General features: G+C 36.3%; 1 protein-coding gene across 4 annotated transcripts in view; it reads left to right on the forward strand.

The window, feature by feature from the left end:
• Positions 1-21691, forward strand: part of STAU2 (staufen double-stranded RNA binding protein 2) — a 168602-nt gene that overhangs the window by 64044 nt on the left and 82867 nt on the right. For all 4 annotated transcript variants that reach the window (XM_039702811.1, XM_039702814.1, XM_039702812.1 and 1 more), the window contains 3 exons: positions 2405-2536; positions 6624-6684; positions 19724-20031. In XM_039702811.1, coding sequence (XP_039558745.1) covers positions 2405-2536; positions 6624-6684; positions 19724-20031 — 501 coding nt within the window. The remainder of the gene's footprint in view (positions 1-2404; positions 2537-6623; positions 6685-19723; positions 20032-21691) is intronic.

A 21691-nucleotide genomic window follows, 5' to 3' on the forward strand; every position in this document is an offset into this window, starting at 1 on the left:
AATGTCACTTCTGATCACAAGCGAAATTTATGATGTCCCAGCACCTCCTTCTCCAGAAAATTAGTTATGTTTTCAATTCAATCTCTTAAGTTCCTCCTTCATGTCTATGAAGATAAGATAGTGATCTTAATTTTCTTGGGCCTAAGTGGTCTTTCTTCATGATTTATTATTTTTCTCTGAAGGAAAAGAAAGTATTGTGTTCTTTTGTTGCAGAATCTTTTTTTTTTAATGTAAACTTGAATTTCTAACATTTTATGAGACCTGAAAGTATTTGAAAAAGAGTGATCCTGTCACAGAAGAGCTCATTTCCCATGCTTAGACCCCCATGGGACTGTCCACAGTTGGTAGTTGCTGTGTGAGGCTTCAGCAGAACAGTGTAACACAGCCCACTATTAGAAAGATGGGCTGGAATTTTAGTTTTCTGTTGGGGGAGTGTCAATAATGGCAAAGTCTTTGGTTTGTATAAAAAAGGAATCTTAAACACAGTGAATATGTAGAAGATTCCTGTATCTAAGAAGGTTTGTGAAAGAGTTAAAGAAACTCCACAGAGCCGTTGCTTTGTTACAAATACTTTTAAACTCAATTTTCACTCTTTTGTAATATCTTCACACTAAAATTATTCTGCTATTTATTCCACCATCAGGAAGTCTCAGTGGATTCATTATGACATGCAGAAAACCTTATCAGAATAAAATACCTTTGTATAAACTACTTAAACCATGTTTTCATTTAATTTAATTGAATGTGGAAGTAAAATATCCAGAGATAATATGTTCATTTTTATCTGTCACACAAAGAGCAAGTTTAGATGTGATGAAATGGATCCAATTACTTGTCCTGGCTACTAGATAAACAGAAGAAAACCTCTGATGACATTAGTTGGTGTTCTGTTCCCAAAGTTAATTTCAGAAAGCTCTTTCTCTTTGTAGTCAGGCCTTTAATCCTTGATAGAGGTTATAATAATAGCTAAACCAGTTTTACAGGTCTGAGAAATAGCAACACACTGATTTATTGTGAGCTATGTTATAAATTATCTTTTTGTCTTGTCCCATTAAAGTCCCTCAATTTTATTGCATATAAACTTGTAGCAGATTGGCTATTTTCTAATTGTTGTGAACTGCACAGAAGATAAGGTTTATATTTCAAGATAATATTTTTGGCTTAGGTAAACAAATCTTTTTGCTTAATGATGTATACATATGTACTTTGAAGGGGTATTAATGATTATTATTTATTTATTTACATCCTCTTCTTAATAAATGGAATTAAGAGTATTTGAGTAAAGAAGAGTTTAAACATTTAGGAAAATACATGTATGATAAATTAAGGAAAGTGAAGAATTGCTGAATGACATAAACTATTAAATATAATTTATTCTTTATTTGTATGCCTTTTTTTACATTTTTTTTAAAGCTCCTTCCAAACTGTTTCTGGTCTTTCACCTCTGGAGTTTTAGTTTTTTGTTATTCAAATCACCTTGATGATTTTATTATTTTTATTTTATTTTGATTTCCTTTTTTTCGACATGGTTTTGAAACTGTGCAGTATTTTGAGACACAAATTTGGAAATAGAAGGGATTAATGGACTGAGCAAAATACACTCATCAAAGAGCTATGAATGAATAGCAGAGAGAGTGCTCATGTCACAAACCAGACACATACAGCTCCAAGAGTTTTAAGAATGGTACCAAAGCCAAGGATTAAGTTGGTGCCACACATTTTGTGGATATCCATTGCCTACGGTTTGCTTATTTTAATTTCTCCTAGTGTTATGAAAGGCATCTTGTTTGTCAGAAACCCTTTGTACTGTACAGACCACAGTTGCACTGAGGAGCTTTCTTTCCAAGGACTGTTTGGATCAAAGCTTGTCAGGTGTAAGGAGTTCCAGCCCCTGTGTTCCTTGCAGTGCAACAAAGTGGGAGGAAGGCAAATATGGTTTTCATCCTCCTTTAGAAGCCACTCTCGTTAAATCTCAAGTCTGTTTGTCTCTCCATTGCTCTGCACACTATCCTGATGATGCTGGGGAGCTGCTGCAGGCAATACTCCTTCCTACAAGAAAAAGGAAGTACTGACCCTGGGGCAATTCCAGTCTTAACAGGGTGGGGGAGAGGTTCATGAGGGACAATGGAGGGGACACAGAGGCTGGTGGAAGAGAGAGGCAGCTGTGTGTGCACTGAGATGCACAAAAATGTAGCTCTTGGGTATGAGTTTGTTGATCTGAAAAATCTAAACAAGCCCTTCTAAGTGAATACTGTGGTCCCCTTTTCCACTGCTGTAGCTTTTTCAAGATTGCATCTTCATCAAAAGATGATAATAAGCTGTTGATAAATCTGCAAGAGTATTATATGATGATATTAAGGAGTCTTGCATTTATCATGATTATGATCAATATTTTCTTTTTAAGGTAAAAGTAGGCAACGACATTACTACTGGAACAGGCCCAAACAAGAAAATAGCTAAAAGAAATGCAGCAGAAGCAATGTTGCTACAGCTGGGATACAAAGCCTCTACTCCTCTTCAAGACCAGACAGAAAAGGTGAGAACCAATTGTTGTGATGCCCACATTTTACCCTTGTCTAGGTTTTTAAGCTGTATCAGCTAATCAGTAAAACTGGAAGCTTAAGTTTGTGCACACCCTGTTTTAGGGAGGTGCTTGTTGCAGATTAGCCTTTGTTTAGCTACAGCTCTACAGTTTCCCTTAGTATTAAGTGCAGCCTCTGCTCCTGTGATAGTAATTAGGAACAGAAACAGAGTTCCACAGAATAGTGTGTGTGCAAAAGTGTACATGTGATCCATTGATCCATGCACCTATTTCTGCTTACAAATCAGGATGAATGTACCTCTTGCTTTTATTCCATTTTGGGCATTCATGAGAGCCCAAAGGAGCAGAAGGAACAGAAAGGAACAACATTAGTAACTTTTATATATGAAGTAGTAGTCAATGTTTATCTTCCCATTGCATGTGCACTAAAAGCATTACAGGAAAATAATGGCCTTTTCACATTTGATGACTGATAAAGAAAATGTGTGTCACTTTTTTTTTTAATGAAGAAGGAATTGCGTTTTAAATTCATATATGTTGCAAGCTTGATGACTGATAAAGAAAATGTGTCACTTTTTTTTTAATGAAGAAGGAATTGCGTTTTAAATTCATATATGTTGCAAGTATGTATTTCCATGTTAGCTGTCTGTAAATTAGCACTCCTCTCATGTCTTGAATTTATTGATTAGGGGTTTTGTAACCAAAATTGGCTGTTAAAGTTTTGCCTTTTGTTTTCTGAAAAGATACTTGGTAAGGTATTTGACTAAGCTGTGGACTCTAAACAGCTTCTGTCATATACAGGCTCACTGCATGTATATATTTTGATAATTGCTTATATGTTTTACTATGGCTGCACTAGATAGCCAACAGAGTGTTCTGTTGGGCTTTTCTAGGACTACATAATAAATCTGAATATAGTATGTATGTACACATCTATGTATATGTAAATATGGAGACATTCTGTTCTATATGTTCTGTATTCCTAACCAGCAAAAAGAAATACTGTACTGGTTATTTGGCCCCACCTTCTTCTATTTCACTGTCGTTTGAGAGTAGCAGCAATATGTGTGCTGTTCACACTCACCTTCACTATGTTCTTCACTATATGTCGTAGTCACAGACAAGTGTGAAATACTCTAAACAGAGTCGTTGGAAGCTGGATGATGTTCCTAGTGAGAACACATGTGCAGACATGGCCATTTAAAAAAAACCTTCTGACTGAGTCAAATGATAATTCATTTTCACCAGAATGTTGAGACATTTCTGCTATAGAATATACTCTCTCTGTATAAAACTATCAACTTTTTCTTCACTGCCAGTTTTGCCAAATGGCGTTAATAAAAAACAAGTCAAAACAGAAAAATCATTTTTTTTATTCTAATATGAAAACATAGGTTTTCATTCTTGGACTTTAAATTGGCTGAACTAATTTTATTCAGTATTTTTCAGAGATAGAGCCTGAAAAAAATCAGCCTGCAACATAGTTTCTTTGGAGAGATCTACATAGTGGAAACTTGTAGTTACATTGAAATCCTTACCAAAAAATTGAGTGGCTAAAAAGGGATGCTGTTGCTTTGTTTCCCTACATTTATTAAACTATTGCTTACAAGTGCATTGTCTTTAGAAAATCAGGCTTAATTGCATACTTGCAGATGTCAGCATTTTAGGATTGGTGGACTAGTGTACAATGGCCTAATATTATTCTGAATACAATGAACAAACATTACTGTATCCAGAAAAAGTGAAGTACTCAACTGTTACGTACTGGCAGTATCATAACAAAATTGTCACAAATTTTTAAAGCTTTGTTGGGGTTTAAGGACATTAAATATCTAGAGCATCTGGTTTTATCTTCTGTATATATGTCTGGACATATTTGGAGATGCAGAAGTTAGATTGTGTAGCTGGAGGAATTTTAACTCAAACTAAACTGTGATGGAGAAGTGGGAAAATAGCCCTTAGATCTCTATCAATTTGAGCACTGCAAAATTCCTTGCAGATAAATTGCACAATAAAGATGTACCATTAGAAGATACTTGTTTCACTGTTTGAATTCAAAATGGGTCCCAGTGTAGATTAGTTGATGTAGCAGGTTGGCATCTAAATAGATCATTTTTACCTGTATATTTTTAAAGATTTTTAAAAAGGCACTTATTATTTCCCCTGTGCCCTCTTTTGCTCAAGTCCTTCCATTCCATTCCTCCTCCCTTAAAAAAACTAATCAAAACCAAATTAATTGGGTTTTTTTCCTTAACCCTGGTACATAAAATGTGACTGTATTTATTGTTTTAATGGAGACCTAAGAACGTTATAAGAGCAACGTATAGTGCTGATGGCAGCACAAGTAATCCAGGCAATGTAAAAAAATAAAGGCTCTGCTCTTTTCTGGGTTAAACTGATTCCTGAAAGAAATCAGTAATGGTTGTGCAGAGCCTTGAGGAGAGCAGTCTGGAGGTATGCTGGGAGACATTTTGCAGTTGTCAGAATTTCAGCTGTATGGATGAGAATGAAGAGTTGTAGTAATTTTTTCATGTTTCCACCTTTCTGTTTCTTCTTGCCACTCGTATTCTCTTTAGAGAGAAGAAAACCAAGGTAGATTGCATTCATGTGAGCCAGCAGTACTAAGGAACATTTACTTATACAGGAATTGTTGTTAAATTCCCTGTCATGATCAAGTTGATAAACAATAAAAAAAGAGAAGAATGAGGAAAGTTGGAAATCTTCTCTTATTGTAACAGTGTGCTTGTGCTGGCATCATGTTACACATGGTCAGATGGATTCCTGACAAAACCATGCTGTTGTTAACAGCAGTAAATGCAAACATATTTATAGATTTCATATTGCTTATTCATATGAAGAACTGTTGTCACCCATATTTTCAAATATACATATTACCTGCTTTATAATATGAATAAAACAAGTTATATAAAATTAAAGTGTATGGATGTAGGTGACCAGTTTGAAAGCTGACTGTAATGCCTGTCCTCCTTTTCCATCCAATATCTCCTGTTTTCACTGCACATTGACAAGGCTCTTTGGGATGTACATGATGATGCAAAGCAGGGAAACAAATATTGAAATACCTGCTTTCCATAGTGTGCTCTCTTATCCTCTTTTCCAAGTAAAATGTATCATCTAGTGGTGTGTATTATGACATGGTAGTAATCTAAACAGCCTTAATGCAACCTCTGAGATGCAGAGGCAGATTTCAGCTGGTTGATTTTCCTTCTCACCTCTTTCACCTTCCAACCCCATCTTCAAGAGCAAATGATTACAACTGTGTTCTGGCATATAGTCTGCTTTGCTGTGAGGGGTTTTTTTGCATAGAAAATCCCAGTGAAATCTGAAAAGGATCATTCATGTCACATTCATAGAGCTGGTTGTTGATAGCTCCTAAGTAATGAGGAAGCTCTGACTTTTTTATCCAGTTTTATGCATAAAGCTAGAACATTGCCATCTTATTTACTGTGTAAACCTCAGTAGTGGCTTCATTTTGAACCTCTGCATTATTTTTTCCCCTTTTCCATGTCAGAGTATTAAACATAGTAAAATTAATTTGAAGAAAATTAGCTTCCTCAAAAATATATTAAAATAATTGAAAATTGCAATAATTTTTACTTCCACTTCAGTGACTAAATTGATTTCTAACTAGTAAATATTTTAAAATTACACCCGAAGTACTTCATAGTGTTTACACATTCCTTCATAGGCGGTAATTAGGATCTTCTTGTTTTAGAATGTAATTTCTCTGTTGACTGTTTATGTTTTCAGTTGAGAGCTGCTTAAAACATTTAATTTTATTTAAGTCTGATTTGGTAACATATTGAGTTGAACCTAATCCTTGGGGAAACATTTATATTTCAGTGTTAGGCAATAGTTGTTAATGTTTACTCATGAAGGGTACATTACTCAAATAACCTATCTTAGGCAAAAATTAAGATGAGTTAGCAAAATTCTGTGAACAGATGTGGCAGTCTCAACTCATCCTTTTTATTATATTTCAACTAAATTTATAAACAGGAATGTTCTGTTTAGGGAGCAGTTTGCTCTTTACTTACTTATCTTTTTCTACCTGTTTCAGCTTGGAGAAAACAAAAGTTGGAATGGCCAAAATGTTGGGTTTCCGGAGCCAACAAGTAATAGTAAGTATTGCTTTCTAAATTTATATTGATACTTATTTCTCTTTGTCTCTGTATGATTTGGATTATCCAAGACAATTGAAATGCTTTTTGTAAATATTTTAGGGGGTTTGTTGCAATTAGATGAATTAACCCCTGAGTGTCCTTTGTGGGAGTGTAGGTATGAACAAGTGCAGAAACAAGGACATTTTTATCTACTCACTGAATTATTGAATCCTTCAGTTTGGAAGGGATTTTAGGAAGTCACCTAAACTGCTTGTTCAAAGCACAGTCAGTGCAGAGTTAAGTTTGCTTATGACTTTTTAACAGTTCTCCAGCGATGAAGGTTCCATAGCTTCTCTGGGCAGCCTGTTCCAATGCTTAACTGTCTTCACATTGTTTTTTTTTTTCCTTTTATATCCTTGTCAGAACATCTCCTGTTTGTTTATGACTGTCATCTCCTATTCTTCTACTGTATACCTCAGTAATGTACCTGGTTTCATCTTTTATGACATCCTCTTCTTAGATATTGGAAGGCTACTATTGGGTCCAACAGATTTCCATTATCTAGGAATTTATCTACCTAGACTCTAAAATCACAGCTTAGAGACAAAGATGCTGTAGGAAACATGATGCCAAAATCCTTGCTAAAGCCAAGGGAAATGACATCCACTGCTCTCCATTAATAAAACCAGTCATTTTATCAGGAAGGACAATAACATTTTCTGCCCACATGGGCTTTAAGAGGACTGCATGATTTTCCCAGGATCTAGACTGAAGCTGACCAGCCTGCCTTTTTTGAGTATAATGCATTTCTCCAAGCACTGGAGATTTCTTCTGATCTCCAGGACTTTTTGAAGAGAACAGAGAGTGGTCTCATAATGATGCAAGCACACTGAGATAGGTCCCATTTGGTCCAATGGATGCACAGGAAGTTCCACCTGAAAATGAGGAAGAACTTTATTGTCCAGGTGACTGAGCACTGGAACAGGTTGCCCAGAGAGGTTATGGAGTCTCCTTTACTGGAGATATTCAAGAACCATGTGGACACAATCCTGTGCTATGTCCTCTGTGATGACCCTGCTTGAACTGAGGGGTTGGACCAGATGACCCACTGAGGTCCCTCCCAACCTGACCCAATCTGAAATTCTGAGATTTTGTGATTTATATGGGCTGATTTCTAGCTTTTCTCACAACATCCCTGATTCTGATGAGGTTCTACTACTGGTAGTTCCTTCCTTGAGCTTTGCCTATAAGACACAAAAGCCCAAGAGACCTTGTTGGTGAAGATTGAATTAGGTTTCACTGTAACAGTAAAGAATAGGACAGAACTTGATGAGTTTATAAGGAGATTTTTGCTGTTTAAAGTGGTAAAGATAATCTCAATAGTACTTTTTACTTTTACCTGTGGCCTGGATTTTTCTCTAGAATCGTGTGTAGTTTTGAACTTCTTAAGGGTCCCTCACCTAAGGGTTGTACAGACATGGATACACACATGAGCTACCTTCTGCCTATATACATCTGAAAGACAGGGTCTTAAAAGCAGGTTTTAAGGAGTTTCAGTAATGTTCCATTATTTATATGGTCTTCCCAGTCACCAGAGAGGGACCCAGAGACCTGAGGAATAATTTGTGCTTCAACTTACACAACAGTTTGCTAGTATTTAAAATGATCTTGGATTCAGCACATGCCATTGTGTGTCCCTGAAAGGAAGGATTCTACAGGATCTAAGTCTTCCCATTAATGGCTTCCTTACAGCCCTGTCATCAACCCCCATCAAAACTTCTGGATGATTTGTGCTTGTATTGTCAAAATCTCTAAGGACAAGATCTGTGAAATATCTTCAAATGTTAGTATCTTAGAGTTTGAGAAGCAGAATAAGACCTCTATATTTTCTCTTGTTCTTTCAGTATCTTGTAGCAGAGATACATATAGTTGAAACCACAATCTTCTGTCAAACCAATAAGAAAAAGCAATCTCTTAGGCTGCTCAAGACAACTTTGACAGTTATATCTTTAAATCCAAATTTAGAAGGAGAACACAAAGGCAAACTCATTCAACAGGAGACAAGATTAACAGAAATTGTATTTTAAACTTGTGCTGACCAAATAAACATTTTTCACAGACCTGCTCACAGACCTTTATGCAGCCACCAGAGGCACAGTACAGAAACAGGTTTTCATTCTGGGACACTTTTGTAGTGCTCGATGCCTTCATTTCCATTCTTCTGATCTACAAGTAAATTGGAAGTTGAAAGAGATGGAGCATGCCAATAAACATAGAGCATTTGTTCAGAGGCCACTGTCCTTAATCTCTTAACTCCCTTTATTGAGGGTTCCAATCTAGAAGCAACATTAATAATAAGCAGGTGATTAAGGTGTATGACAGAATGTTATAGGGTTGGAATGAATCTTAAAGATTATCTAGTCCCAACCACCCCTGCCATGGGCAGGGACACCATCCACTACACCAGATTGCTCAGGTACTTGCCCAGCCTGACTTTGAACACTGCCAGGGTGTTTTGACTAAAAGAAGTCACATGTATGCATGATCTCTCATGCACCTGTGAAGTGCAGGGTTTTTTAAAGTAGTTCCAAACAAGTTTCACACTATGAGATAAAAAATGTCACATCCTTTCAGTGTGAGTATACTAGTTTGTTTTTAACAACATTTTTTGGTAGGTGAATTTACTATTGAAGTTTTTTAAGTCATTTTTAGAGTTAGGAAGCTTTAAAAGAGGGCAAATGGAGCAGCTTCCTCACTTTTGTATCCTTCTTAAAACAGAAATGTACAGTTTGCATTTCTTATTACCATAAATGTAATTTTCAGTGTCTTGAAAATCTGAGGCTCTGAGATTGCTACATCTACCATTTGGCAGCTTTTATTCATATTTCCAGTGATTTTTTTCCAGGAAAACAATTGTGTCCTGCTAGGGCAAGCTATTGTGCATCAGTTTCCTTTTGCAGACAGATAGTCTTTCTTTGTGTGCATAATGCCCTGTGTTTCCATCTGAATCAAATAAAACTGGAATAGCAAAGGGAATTTGTATACTTCAGTAACACAGAAAACAAAAATCATAACAGTCCTATATTTTAGTACAGTTGAAAAAAATATTTCATAGTACTCTTACAATGTCATTTGTTTTTGCTGAGAAATACTCTACAGTCTGTATTTTTCTAATTACTAGCTCAATATATATTTAGTATTCCCTATTAAATATTCTTGAATATTAACTTCTCCTGCTGCACTCTATCATGTTACTCTTGCATTATCCACATGGCAAACCTCACTTCTGTTCCTCCAACTCACTGGCAAAGCTTATTCCCACAGGTTTACTTCTTTACCTGTCTTCTTCATTTCACAATTCCAAAGAAAGATGAAACACAAAGCTATTGGTTTCTTGGTTTGGGATATCTTTGACATTCTTCACTTGTGAAATGGCAAGAACATTGAGTTTTTTACCCTTACGCTTCTGGAAGAGACTTTGAGACTGTGAGCAGACCAGAAGTATTTGCAGCCCATAGAGAAGATGTTTACTGTAAACAAAATCTCATTTATCTCTACTGATTTAAATAGTTACCAACAGAAACAAAACATGCAACAAATAAACAATCCTATTATAAAGTGCATTTGCATGGAAATATATTTTTCTTTTGTATTTCTGGATGGGGCAATCACAAACATCATATACAGGATGTGTTCTAGGAGAAACTGTAGATGAGAGATGAAGAACAGTATAAAAATAAAAGTAAAATGTTACTGTGTTTTTATAAGTTATAATTCTAAGAAGGAAAAAAATTACCATAACTGTTTTTACATGTTTCCCAACTTCAGTTTTCCATTGAATTGGTTTCCTTTACCTATTTCTAATAATTCTGGGAGTCACAAAGTACTGAAAACCTGATAATTTCTAAAAAAAACACACTCAGGGCAATCTTACCTCTCTGTAAAGGACAGACTCTTTGTTTTTCTTGCCTAACATTTTATTACTAGGGATTCATGCATGACTTTACAGTCTTTGTTCTTTGGAGTACATCTGCTCCTGCTGTTTGTTCACCACCTGAAATCATAACCATTTGTTTGTGACATCACAATTAGTTACTGGGAAGATGATTAGATTGTCACCAACAGATGACTATGATTTCAGATGGTAAATGAGCAGCAGGAGCAGATGATCTCCTAAGGAACAAAGATACTTGATCTCATACAATTGTTCTCAGTGACAAAAAAAAAGAAGAAGGAAAAAAAAAGGAGACAAAAAAGCAAATAGATATTCTGAAGAGTTTCTTAAGTCTGTAATGAGAAAATTTGATATTTTTCTGTAAATAGTATTTATTTTACTATTTTTAAAACTCTACTTCAGTATTAGATTAAGAAATATAAATTAAGAAATATAAAAAATACAAAAATATTTGGTGTTATTATAAGCCCTAAATGTATGGCTACATTCAGATCCTTACTAAAAGTTTCTTCACCAGCTTTTTGGAGATGATAAATGCAACATAAATTATGTATTTATGAAATTTTGCAAACTAATACATCCTCACATTGAAGGAAACAAAATTTATTTGAACTTTGTAGTTCTGACCCTCAGTAGTTTCAGAAAGATATATTTTATATAGTCCTCTAATTGTTTGTTTTTCAGCTGGGGATTTTGGTGAAAACTTCCAGTAGATAATTTAATACCCCTGTGTTTCAATAAGCAGGAACAGAAGTCTGCAGTTTTGGAATAAATTTTTTGTGTTGTAATTTGGGCATTTTAAATTGGAATGTTTGTGTGTTATATTTTGCTGAAATATGTAATCCTTTTGGGTATATATCAAAGGTGATTTATAGTGGATTGTGTGCATTTTTACTTACTAAGTATTGCTCTTGCATTGGACTTGGCTTCTGAATTGCTCCCAAATTTACTCAGCTTTGTCAACTGTAATGCACTCTTACTAGGAGTTACATTGATGCATCACTAAATGTTTGCTGAATTATTTGCCATTCTGACTAGAAACCACAGTAAAGGAATTGACAATACCACTCACTTGGTGAAAGGCCACAGAACAATAGTTTTCCATCTATTAATTTTGATAGTTTTGTTCAGTTTTGTGGGGATTTTCTTTAGCTAACAAATTGTCAGGTGAGCATTATACCATCAATGGAGCAGTTCCTTCAGCTGAGCCATTTGTCCTCATTTTAGATGTCTCACAGCCTTGTCTAGAGGCTCTTATCACAGCTGGTTATGTTTAAATAATACCTTGCCTCTGTAACGCTGAGTTGATTTGCTAATTTTCTAATTAAATTTTCTTTCTAACTGAAGATACTGGAAAATTAAATTTAGAAGCAGAGGAGATTTGTTCAATTTTATTTCTTTCCTAATTTACTGAAACTAGGAAATCTATGCTGCATTTGGCATTATTAATACTGATATTATTTTTCAGTTTCATCTAACAATTAAAATAATTTTATCCAGTGTAATACCAATTAAATGCAGTTTGCATTTTTTTTTATTAGTTGAAAAAGCTTCTAAAACACCTAATACTAAAAAAAAAACATATTGACAAAACAGGGAAGAGAGTATTATTTTTTCTTTGCTGTTTTGAGAACTAGTGACAAGAGCCAAATTAGCATTTTTATGTGTGAGTGTGATTTGGACTCAACTCTGGAGCATAAGACAACAACTGCAAGTGGTCCTTCTCTATTTCCCACATTTCCCCTTTTGAGATGCTCATTTAAGTGCTTAAAGTTCTGCAAGGTTTGCATCTTCAGAGACGATGATTCTTTGCTGAGTTTAGAGTACAATGTGTGTTTGTAAAGAGCTTAGTGTTTTAAGCATGTGCCCAGAGCATTGGAGACTTAGTTTCCTTCTTCAGCAGAAGGAGTTTTCATGGAGCGCAGAGTAATCCAGATAATGGCAGCTGCCTTTTGGAGATGTGTATCTAATATGATTTGCAGCCAAAAAAGGAGCAATCAATTGCTATTAAAATACAGGAAATTCACAGGGAAGGAGTGATCTGAGATAATCATGACTGTAGTTTGCCTGTTGATTGAAACTCTTGTGAATGAAAGTGCAGATGTGTTTTCAGGTGTTCTCTGGCTGGTTTACAGATATTCTGCCTATTTTAGATGCAGGTTAAAAAGAAAGAGTTGTGAGAAACCTGCTGCCTAGTTCTTGAGTAGTACAGATTGTGCATGTGTAAGAAATACAGACTTGGGCTATGTGGTCTGTGGTTCGGGTGCCCTCAAAGCAAGAAAGAACTGGAGTCACCTGTCTGGGAGACTGCTTAGCCATCAAGCTTTTGATGTATAAAATGTATAAAGAGGAAACAGCCGTCATGGCAGGAGACAGCCAGCTCCACGGATAATTTCAGATAATGCATGCTTTTGTTTTTACCATTCTCCTAAAAGGCCGATGTGAACTGCACTTATTCAAGGTTGCTAGTCTATTCCTTTGTAAAAATCTGCACATGAAGCAGAAATGCAGAGCTCCTTTTTAATGTTAACTCTCAAATTCAAATTTAATTATGTTATTATGCTAAATATCTGCATTTGGTATTCTGTCTTCAGGTGAGAAAATGGAGCAGTATCACATAATTCACCTCAGTACAGTGTTACTCTAAATGCTTTCACTTTTCTGGAGTCTTTTCTCCTTTTCCAACTCCCTTTCCTCCAACCTGGAACCCACCAGGTGCCTCACCCCTAGTCTGGGATAATCATGTCCTTGAAAAATTGAATCTCCTGAACTGAAAGTTTGTTGCTTAAAACTTAATTCTCCACTCTTTTCTTCATTCCCTTTCAACACCAAACACTGCTTTCTCCTCCTCTGATTGTTGATGGCCCCCTTGGCCTTCTTAGCTTCAGCAACCTCTCTGTCCTTGTCTAGTAGATCTGCTCATTATTTCCTCTTCTTTGTGTGGCTCAGGCCTTTGTTTTCCTCATCACCATTCTCATTCCCCTCCTAATCTGTTAATGAATGGTCTTGCCTGCACAGGTTGCCTCCAGTTGCACTTAGGCACTCTGCTAAATTGCTTTACCCCCACAAATATCACTTTCTAGCAGCTGTTGCAGGCACCTTGATCTGCCAGCTCACTAGGTTGATTTGCTCCTGCTCCAAATTTGCTGATCCTCTTTACTGCTCAGAATACTGACCTTCCTTCTGTATTTTGATTGGTTATTTTCTGAACCTGCTCAATCTTAATCTTTGGGTATGTGGTACGTGGATATATTGCTGGAAAATTATGATGCAGGAATTATCATGTAAAACTCACAGTGTAGATGTTTCATCTGTTTATTGGAATATTTCATAGAATATCCTGTAGAAATTCCCCACTGCAAACACTATTGTCTTATTTTTTACCAAAATCTTACGTATTCAAGCAGGAGTAAAGCTGGGGGAGAATTCAAAGGACTTTCCTCTTGTTAATAAAATGACAAATTTTACTGAAACACATACAATTTAAATCCTGCAATACTGAAATTTCTGTTTTGGCTACAGAAAATAGTCCAGTGAAGGGATATAAATACCTGATTTCATGAAGAACTAAATAGTATTTACTTCAGTACCATAGTTATTTTAAGGTTAAACAAAGTTTGTATTTTAATAAGCAGCTTTATATAACATCAGTTTGTTTAAGGTCATGTAGACAAGATCTTTTGATTGAAAGACATTGTGTAATGACAAAACATTTTTTCATGTCTGAATACTGCAGTAGCTGGTGACTTAGAAATACCACGGATAGCTGTGTTAAGTAAGTAATGATTGCAGCTTGGTATTTCAAGCCAAGATTGTGTGCAGACAATTGCTTAGAACGTAATGGCCATACTATTTGCCTATTCAATTGTCTGACTGACCTTTTCCGAGTTCCTACTGGGGTAATGAAATTTGAAAATATTCTAGTATATAAATAGCCTTTTACACTGAGTGGGGTATAAAACCATAATTTATTATTATTATAATATTTACATTTTTCAGTCCTCTTATTGAAGTAGTTATTTGGTCTTGTAAATTCTCTCTTTTTTCTTTTTTTATGTCAGTAGATTTGTAATGGGCCATATTTAAGGGCCTATTGAGAACCTGCCAGTTCTAGGGAGTAAATATTGCATTTGAGTATCCCCCATGCCTCTTAAGTTCTTGTCCATTTTAAAGTATGAAATTGTGAAGTCAGGATTAGAGCCAGTTCTAGCTTTTCCTTCTTACAGCCCTACTACAAGATTTTTCCCTGTATTCATGTACCATGTTATAAGAAGTCTTTATTCAGTGTGACTACAGATAGCATAATCTGAAAGCTTTTTGATGATTATCTATCAAGTCTTTTATTCGGTTCCAAAAATACTGATTATTTCCTTATGAACAGTCTTTTCTTCATCTAGTGATGAGTTATTTCAAATACCAGGGTACTAAACTTAATTCATGAGCATATCATATACAGAATTATACCACTGTTGACTCTGCATCATTGCACAAGACATGAAAACACTCCTTTGTGCCATGTGCCATGGCACTGGTTGTAGTGCAGGGAAGAGCATGTACTCTTCAGCAGGGTCAGGGGAAGTCACATTGCAGCTGGCACTGCTTCTGACACATGAACAAGTATAGCTTTTTTGTAGGATAAGCAAGAATTTTGGGAGAAAACTATTATCCAAGGAAGAATAAAGGTGTGGTTTAGACCAAGTATAAATGTGAAAAGTCATTGAGTGCCACTGAACCAGAGAAATCCTTGAGTGAAGGCAGAGGAAGAGGATCCCTACACTACTGATTAAGTATAAAAAAGTAGCACTGACATACATATATATATATGCAGATTGACAACACAAGCCTGATTCTGTAGGCCATCTTGTGGAGTTGAATGATAAAATTGAAATCTCAACTTCTAATGTTTTCTGATCTTCCTGAGAGAAACAGAAAATTGGAAATAGGACACCAGCAGTACCTGTGTAGGCTCTAATAGCTGTGAATGTGCAAGCAATGCTGTCATCACTCTGAACTTTTCTTGATTTAGTAGCCCACTGCTGTGGGGTAACTTGTCACTGTACCTGTATCAGCAAATTCCATTTTTGCAGAGTCTTATTACATTGAAGCTTGTTCAATTGTCAGTTGTTGTTCTTCACCCCATTACCCATGCAGACAGTTTTCTAATGGTTAATTTTGTTTACCACAAACTCCAGAAAGTGAAGGACGCATTTGTAGAAATGTCCCCCTGTCTTCCCAGCCCAAGGGACACTGAAGAGAAAGGATTAGGGATAAAAATAATATCACTCAAACAAAACTTCTAGAGATTGTCTCTATTATGGCTGCTGTGAAAAAAAGGTGCAATCAAATCACTGAGATGACATTTTCAGGGCAAGGCTTGTGAGGGATCGTTTGGCCATCTTGTTCATATTCATTTGCCTTGGAGTCCAAGCTATTTTGTGATTATCTAGTATGTGACAGCAAAAGTAGACAATGGAAGATGAAGAAATTTATTCTTAGGTAAGGAAGGTCTTTGGTGTGTGTTTTCATAGACTTCAGAAGATTGTGAGAGACTGCAAACAATTACTGCCAATGATGAGTAAGACATGTTTTTTAAATGTTAGTGATTACGTTGCATAGCTAGCCTGCATATTTTTGTAGCACATTTGCCCACAGGTTTAAATAATATAAATGGAAATTATTTTAACATGTTTCATAAATGTGCCTCGAAGTTAATGTCCACCAGAAGGTGCAGTGTTGTTGGTCTATTATAGATCCTAGGACTCCTAATAATTATGATTCTTCCTGTGGAGTATGGTGAAGCTTGTATGGGATAAATATTTAGTGGACACAAAAGTCTGTTTTTTTCTTAGCTGTAAAGTAAAAATGAACGAAAATGTTTTCCTGGAGATGTTCTGCAATGCATAAAGGTGTTAGAGGATAGTATTATTTTTCCCCCTGCTTTTTAATCAACCGATTGTTAGAAGACAGATTAAGATAATTTCTAAAGGATTCTTTTGTTCTTGCACTTAATCCTCTGTTGTTGTTGTATCCTTTGTCATTTGATAACTCTACTACTGTAACTAAATATATTTATACACTTTGCTGTAATACAGCAGAGTTGATGTAAGCAGGCAACAGTGAGCAATGTTGTATAAAATATCCTCAGTAATACATTAAAAATAGATAATGAATTACAATTAATATATGTTTTATAGAAGTTTTCAAAGAGACCAAGTTTTTATTGGCCTTTTAAAACATGTTTGTAAGAAGCTTCATGAAACATGGGCCCTGAATATAAAAAGTTAATATCTTGCAACTATATTAATGTAATGTCTAGAATATTACATTACTTTGTTTCCAGAGATAATCAATGATGGTAATATAATATCTGCCTCTCAGAGCCAATGTATGATTTAAATTAATTATTGCTTATAAAGCACTTTGAAGTCTTTAGCAGTAAGGTGTTGCAAAGTGTAAAAGTACTATTATTAATTTAACATCACCATTAAAGTCAGTACTTTAAGAGCATTTGCTATACTCTGCTCAATGTCTTTCTATTCATCATATGCTGCATATTAGTTATTTTAACATTTAGAAAGCTTAGTAATCTGGAAGTATTCCAAACCATTGTTCCAGACAGCAGTTAGATATTTGGGTGGATCATGTAAAAACAGTGAAATGGCTGAGAAAGCATGTAAAATGTTTGTTTTAAGTAATATTACATCAATGGAAGAGACATCTGCAGCACTGGACTTGATTTTAAACCTTCTTTAAACTTTTTTTAAAGTTAACATTGTACTATGTTTTTCTAAAATTTATTAGGGGGGCTAATATCATGTTATTTCTAAACAAGTAGACTGTTTTATCTTTTGTTCAGTTTACATTTCTGTTTCTGAAATATTCGTGGGAAATCAGATTTACAGTGGGCAGTTCTTAGGAGGTGGTGAACACCTGCCACTCAGTATTTTTACTGCTGTTTGGTTTTGTAACCTAACATCAACTATCAAGATCTGTATTATCTTTTTCTTTTCCATTTTCATTAATCTTACATCTTGTGTAAGACTTTAAAATTACAGGCAGAGGTAGGTCTTGGAGGTTACAGCCTCAGGAAAAGTGTGTAAAGTCTCTCTTCTCATGTAGTCATTATGTGCCATAAAATAATGCTGCGTATTTACACAGTTGTTTATCTATTAGATTGTGTTTGAAATTGTCCCAGATGGAGAAAAAGAAATTTTAGGGATCCTATCCTCCATCTTTCCCAGCAGCATTGTCTTGAATTTGTGCTTAGTTCTGGAGCTCAGCTCTGGCTTTGGAGCCAGTTCTAAACTAGGTAAAAGCAGCCTTAGAGTTCAGGATCCAACCAGACTCCCCAGCCCTATGGATGTAGGTGGGGAGAGCAATCAGGTGAAGAACAGATAAGTCTTTGTAAATTATATAAGCACATGTTCCAGATTTCTAAAAGCAATATGAATTTAAAAGCCAAATGTACGAGTAAATCAATTAAAAGATTCACCTGTAAGCAGTTTGCTGAGTCGGCAGTGAGGAAGTTCCATTTTCACCATGTAGCTGAAAATGAGGATATTAATTACAGGTAATATTTTTTGAGTCTTCTCCTTGTGGTAGACATTTTATTTAAAAGTACTACTTGCACTTCTAGGATTAAAGGAATCTTTCCTAGGTACTGGAAATTAATTTCCTCCTCTTCTTTGAATTTATTCTACTTTCTCAGATTAATTTAATATGTACTGCAAATGAATTAAACATTGAACCCTTTGATTTCTCTTGGGATTACTAAATCAGTTAACAAACAGGTTTATTATCCCTAGAATGAAATGCCATATGGCTCAGGTTCACTCATATTATATGCTAGAAGATTAAAGTATGTTCTTAATATGAAATTACACATTTCAAGCTCATTTTCTGTTGCATTAATAATAAGAAAAAGGTTTCCCTCTAGTATCAGCCAACTGGTTATTTGTGTTTCCAAAAAATGCTTAATTGTGTAAGAAAACTAGCAAAATTCAGACTTAATTCTGCACATTTCCATGTGCAGGACTATCAGCAAAACTGATCAAGTATGTATTTCTGTTTCCAAGCAGGTTTAGGGTTGAGATATTTTCTAAAAAGGTATTCAAAATGTTTAAATGTAGATAAATTATCCCTAATTTACATCTCACTGGAAATATTTAGAAGTTATTCACATAAGTAAATTTAGCTCTTTTAATGTTTACCTTAACTCCTGTTGATATTAAGTAGGACACATATATGCTTTCCTTTTTCAGTATAAATGTTTTCAAAGGCAAGTAACTATTTGAAAACTATAGGATGAAAACTAGAGGATATGCAGCTAAATAAATAAATAAATAAAATTACATTATTAAATTAAATAAATTAATAAATTCCTCTTCACTACAGGGCAGTCAGTTCCATCAGTCTTTAGCACAGTAACACTGGCTGCAGGGCAATTTAAGATTTTTTAACCCCAGGCTGCCCTTGTGATTCACCAAACACTTTAAGCCAGCACTCAAGGCAGTGCTGCTACTGCAAGGAACAACACTGCCCTTCCTTTGCCTCCAGCAGCTCATTCTCATGGACATCCCTACATGGGCCCACAGGTGCTGGTGCTGGCAACAGAGCAGCTGGGGAGTACAAACACCAGCTGTAGGTGGGAGAAAAAAACTAAACTACTTCTCGTGGCAACAGTGCTGACATAGACTAGTTTCAAGTATTTGTGAAAAAACAGCCTAAATTATTGTATCAGATAGGAGGCAAAAGAATGTAGGGAAATAATGATTGTGCTACTATTTTGAAGTAATATGTGTTCCTCATGGTTTGTAGGTCTCCAAACATTTTTTGTTCATATTGTGTGTTCTATGCTAGCCTCAGTTTAGTTTTAAAGTTAAGGTTTGTGACATTTTAAAAAGAGTTGGGGAAGAGGAAGAAGAGGTCCCCTTCAGATCTGCTTTGTTTCTAATTATATTAGGTGACTTCATTTACAGTTACTGTAAAAAAAAAATCTGCTTCTAAATTCTTTGTTTTTCATTGTAAAATATGTTAATGAAAATTATCTACATGTCAAACCCATTCTAAAGTAATGAGAATGATCTTTGGTTTTGTTTTCAGCACCAAAGGGAATACTCCATCTCTCTCCTGACGTATATCAAGAGATGGAAGCAAGCCGCAACAAATCAGCCCCTGGTACCACTGTAAGCTATATGTCATCCAAAGAAATGAGCCAGACTTCTAGCTCTTTCTTCAGCATATCTCCTACCACAAATAGCACAGCCACCATTGCCAGGGAACTTCTCATGAATGGAACATCCCCAACTGCTGAAGCCATAGGTCTCAAAGGAATATCTCCTGCTTCTCCCTGTTCTACAGTGCAGCCTTCAAAACAGCTGGAATATTTGGCAAGGATTCAAGGCTTTCAGGTATGGGAGGGGGAAAATGAAGCTCTTCAGCCAGAATCGTAGCGTTGCCATCAAGGTTTCACTCTTGCCCTCTTGAATGTGGGCATGCATGTAACTTATGTTGTAAAATTAGCTGGTGTCTGAGGCAGTTTCTGGGTCCAGGAGATACAGACTTCCACCTTACATTTATCTTACTGCAGCCCATCTTTCTCTCCTATGTCTCTTCTCCTTAACTAATTGCAGGTTTAAATTATGCCTTCAACTTGTACTTCTTTGAGAGTCATCACCTCTTGGTTTCTCCCTTTGACTGATCCAGAAGCTACTGATGCACCATTTGTCTTCTAGGCCAGGTCATTCAAGTAGTTTTTTTGCTTCCCACCCTTCACCTCTTAAATGCAACCTGATGTTTTGGTTTAGGAATGGTACTATCCAATTTAGTGTCTCACTGACTCTCCAAACCACTGCCACTCACTCACTCTCCCCTTCCCACTCCCACTACCCCTTGTGGTGGGCTGGAGAAGAGAACTGGAAACAAAAAAGGTAAATGTCATGGGTTGTGATAAGAACAATTTACTAGAAACAGCAATGGGATAAGAAAACAAACAGTAACAGCAACAATGCTAATGACAGAGGGTAGAAAAAATGAACAATTCCCATGGAAGCCCCCTGAGAACAGCCAATACCTGACCACACCCTCTGCCACACTCACTCAACTGGAAGAGACTCCCTCCCCCAGACATGGCAATGACATGAGGTGGTATAGAATAATGTCCAGGTCCTGGCCATGGCCCCTCCTGGCAACTGCAAAAATTAACCTTGTCCTGGCCAGAACCAGGAACATTATTCACCCCTTGTTCTACACCATCCTGCGTGCCCAGATCCTACATATTCCAACTATATATATATATATGTATATACAAGGTGAGGTATCATTTCCCTAGTCAATGGTTGTTCCTTCAAGATATCTGTTAAGTTCATTCAGTCAATGACTGTGGATTCTACCCATCATAGGTGTCTGCCAGGGCAGGAGGGCTGGTGTGCTGTCAGCTGGTTGCAGGCTGCATCACGAGTTCACTACTGGTGCATCTGGAGCAGTCCATACTCATTGTCCATCACAGTTATGGCCTACAGTATCATTCAGCAACCAATGTTACACAATTCAACAGCACAGACTGTTCTCACCCAAAAATCTAAACCCCTGGAGGCAGTTCATGGTGACTTCCAAGATCCCTGAGCTTTTGGGGTTTCCTATTCAAGCTCACTGTATGATCAGTACAGTTCCCTCACTGTGTAGCATTAGTGGCATGACATGTGGAAGAAACCTTCTCTTGAAACATGCAACCCAGCACTGCCAGTCAGGGTGCCAGAAGAAGCTGTGCTTCAGTGCCAATCACTTCTGAAACAGCTTGAACCCCTTAATGAGATGCCAGTATCCCTTTTTCAGTTGTTGTGTAGCAGGGCTTGGATCCTTTGTATCCCCAACTCCAGAATCCCAGGAGTCATCCTCCAGTGTCCCCTGGCACTTTTTGGCAGAGACTCCAGGAAGGACCATTCTCCCCAGCTGCAGTATAGAGAACAGTTTTCACATCTTTTCCTGTCCTGACTGACCCAAGAGCTACTGCGTGAACAATCTCTTCCTTAATTTGTTCAGAAGCTTGTTTTTCTGGACCCCGCTTAAAAT

Source organism: Passer montanus, unplaced genomic scaffold, assembly GCF_014805655.1.
Source record: "Passer montanus isolate IOZ18808 unplaced genomic scaffold, ASM1480565v1 scaffold16, whole genome shotgun sequence".
In the NCBI taxonomy this organism is placed as follows: domain Eukaryota; kingdom Metazoa; phylum Chordata; class Aves; order Passeriformes; family Passeridae; genus Passer; species Passer montanus.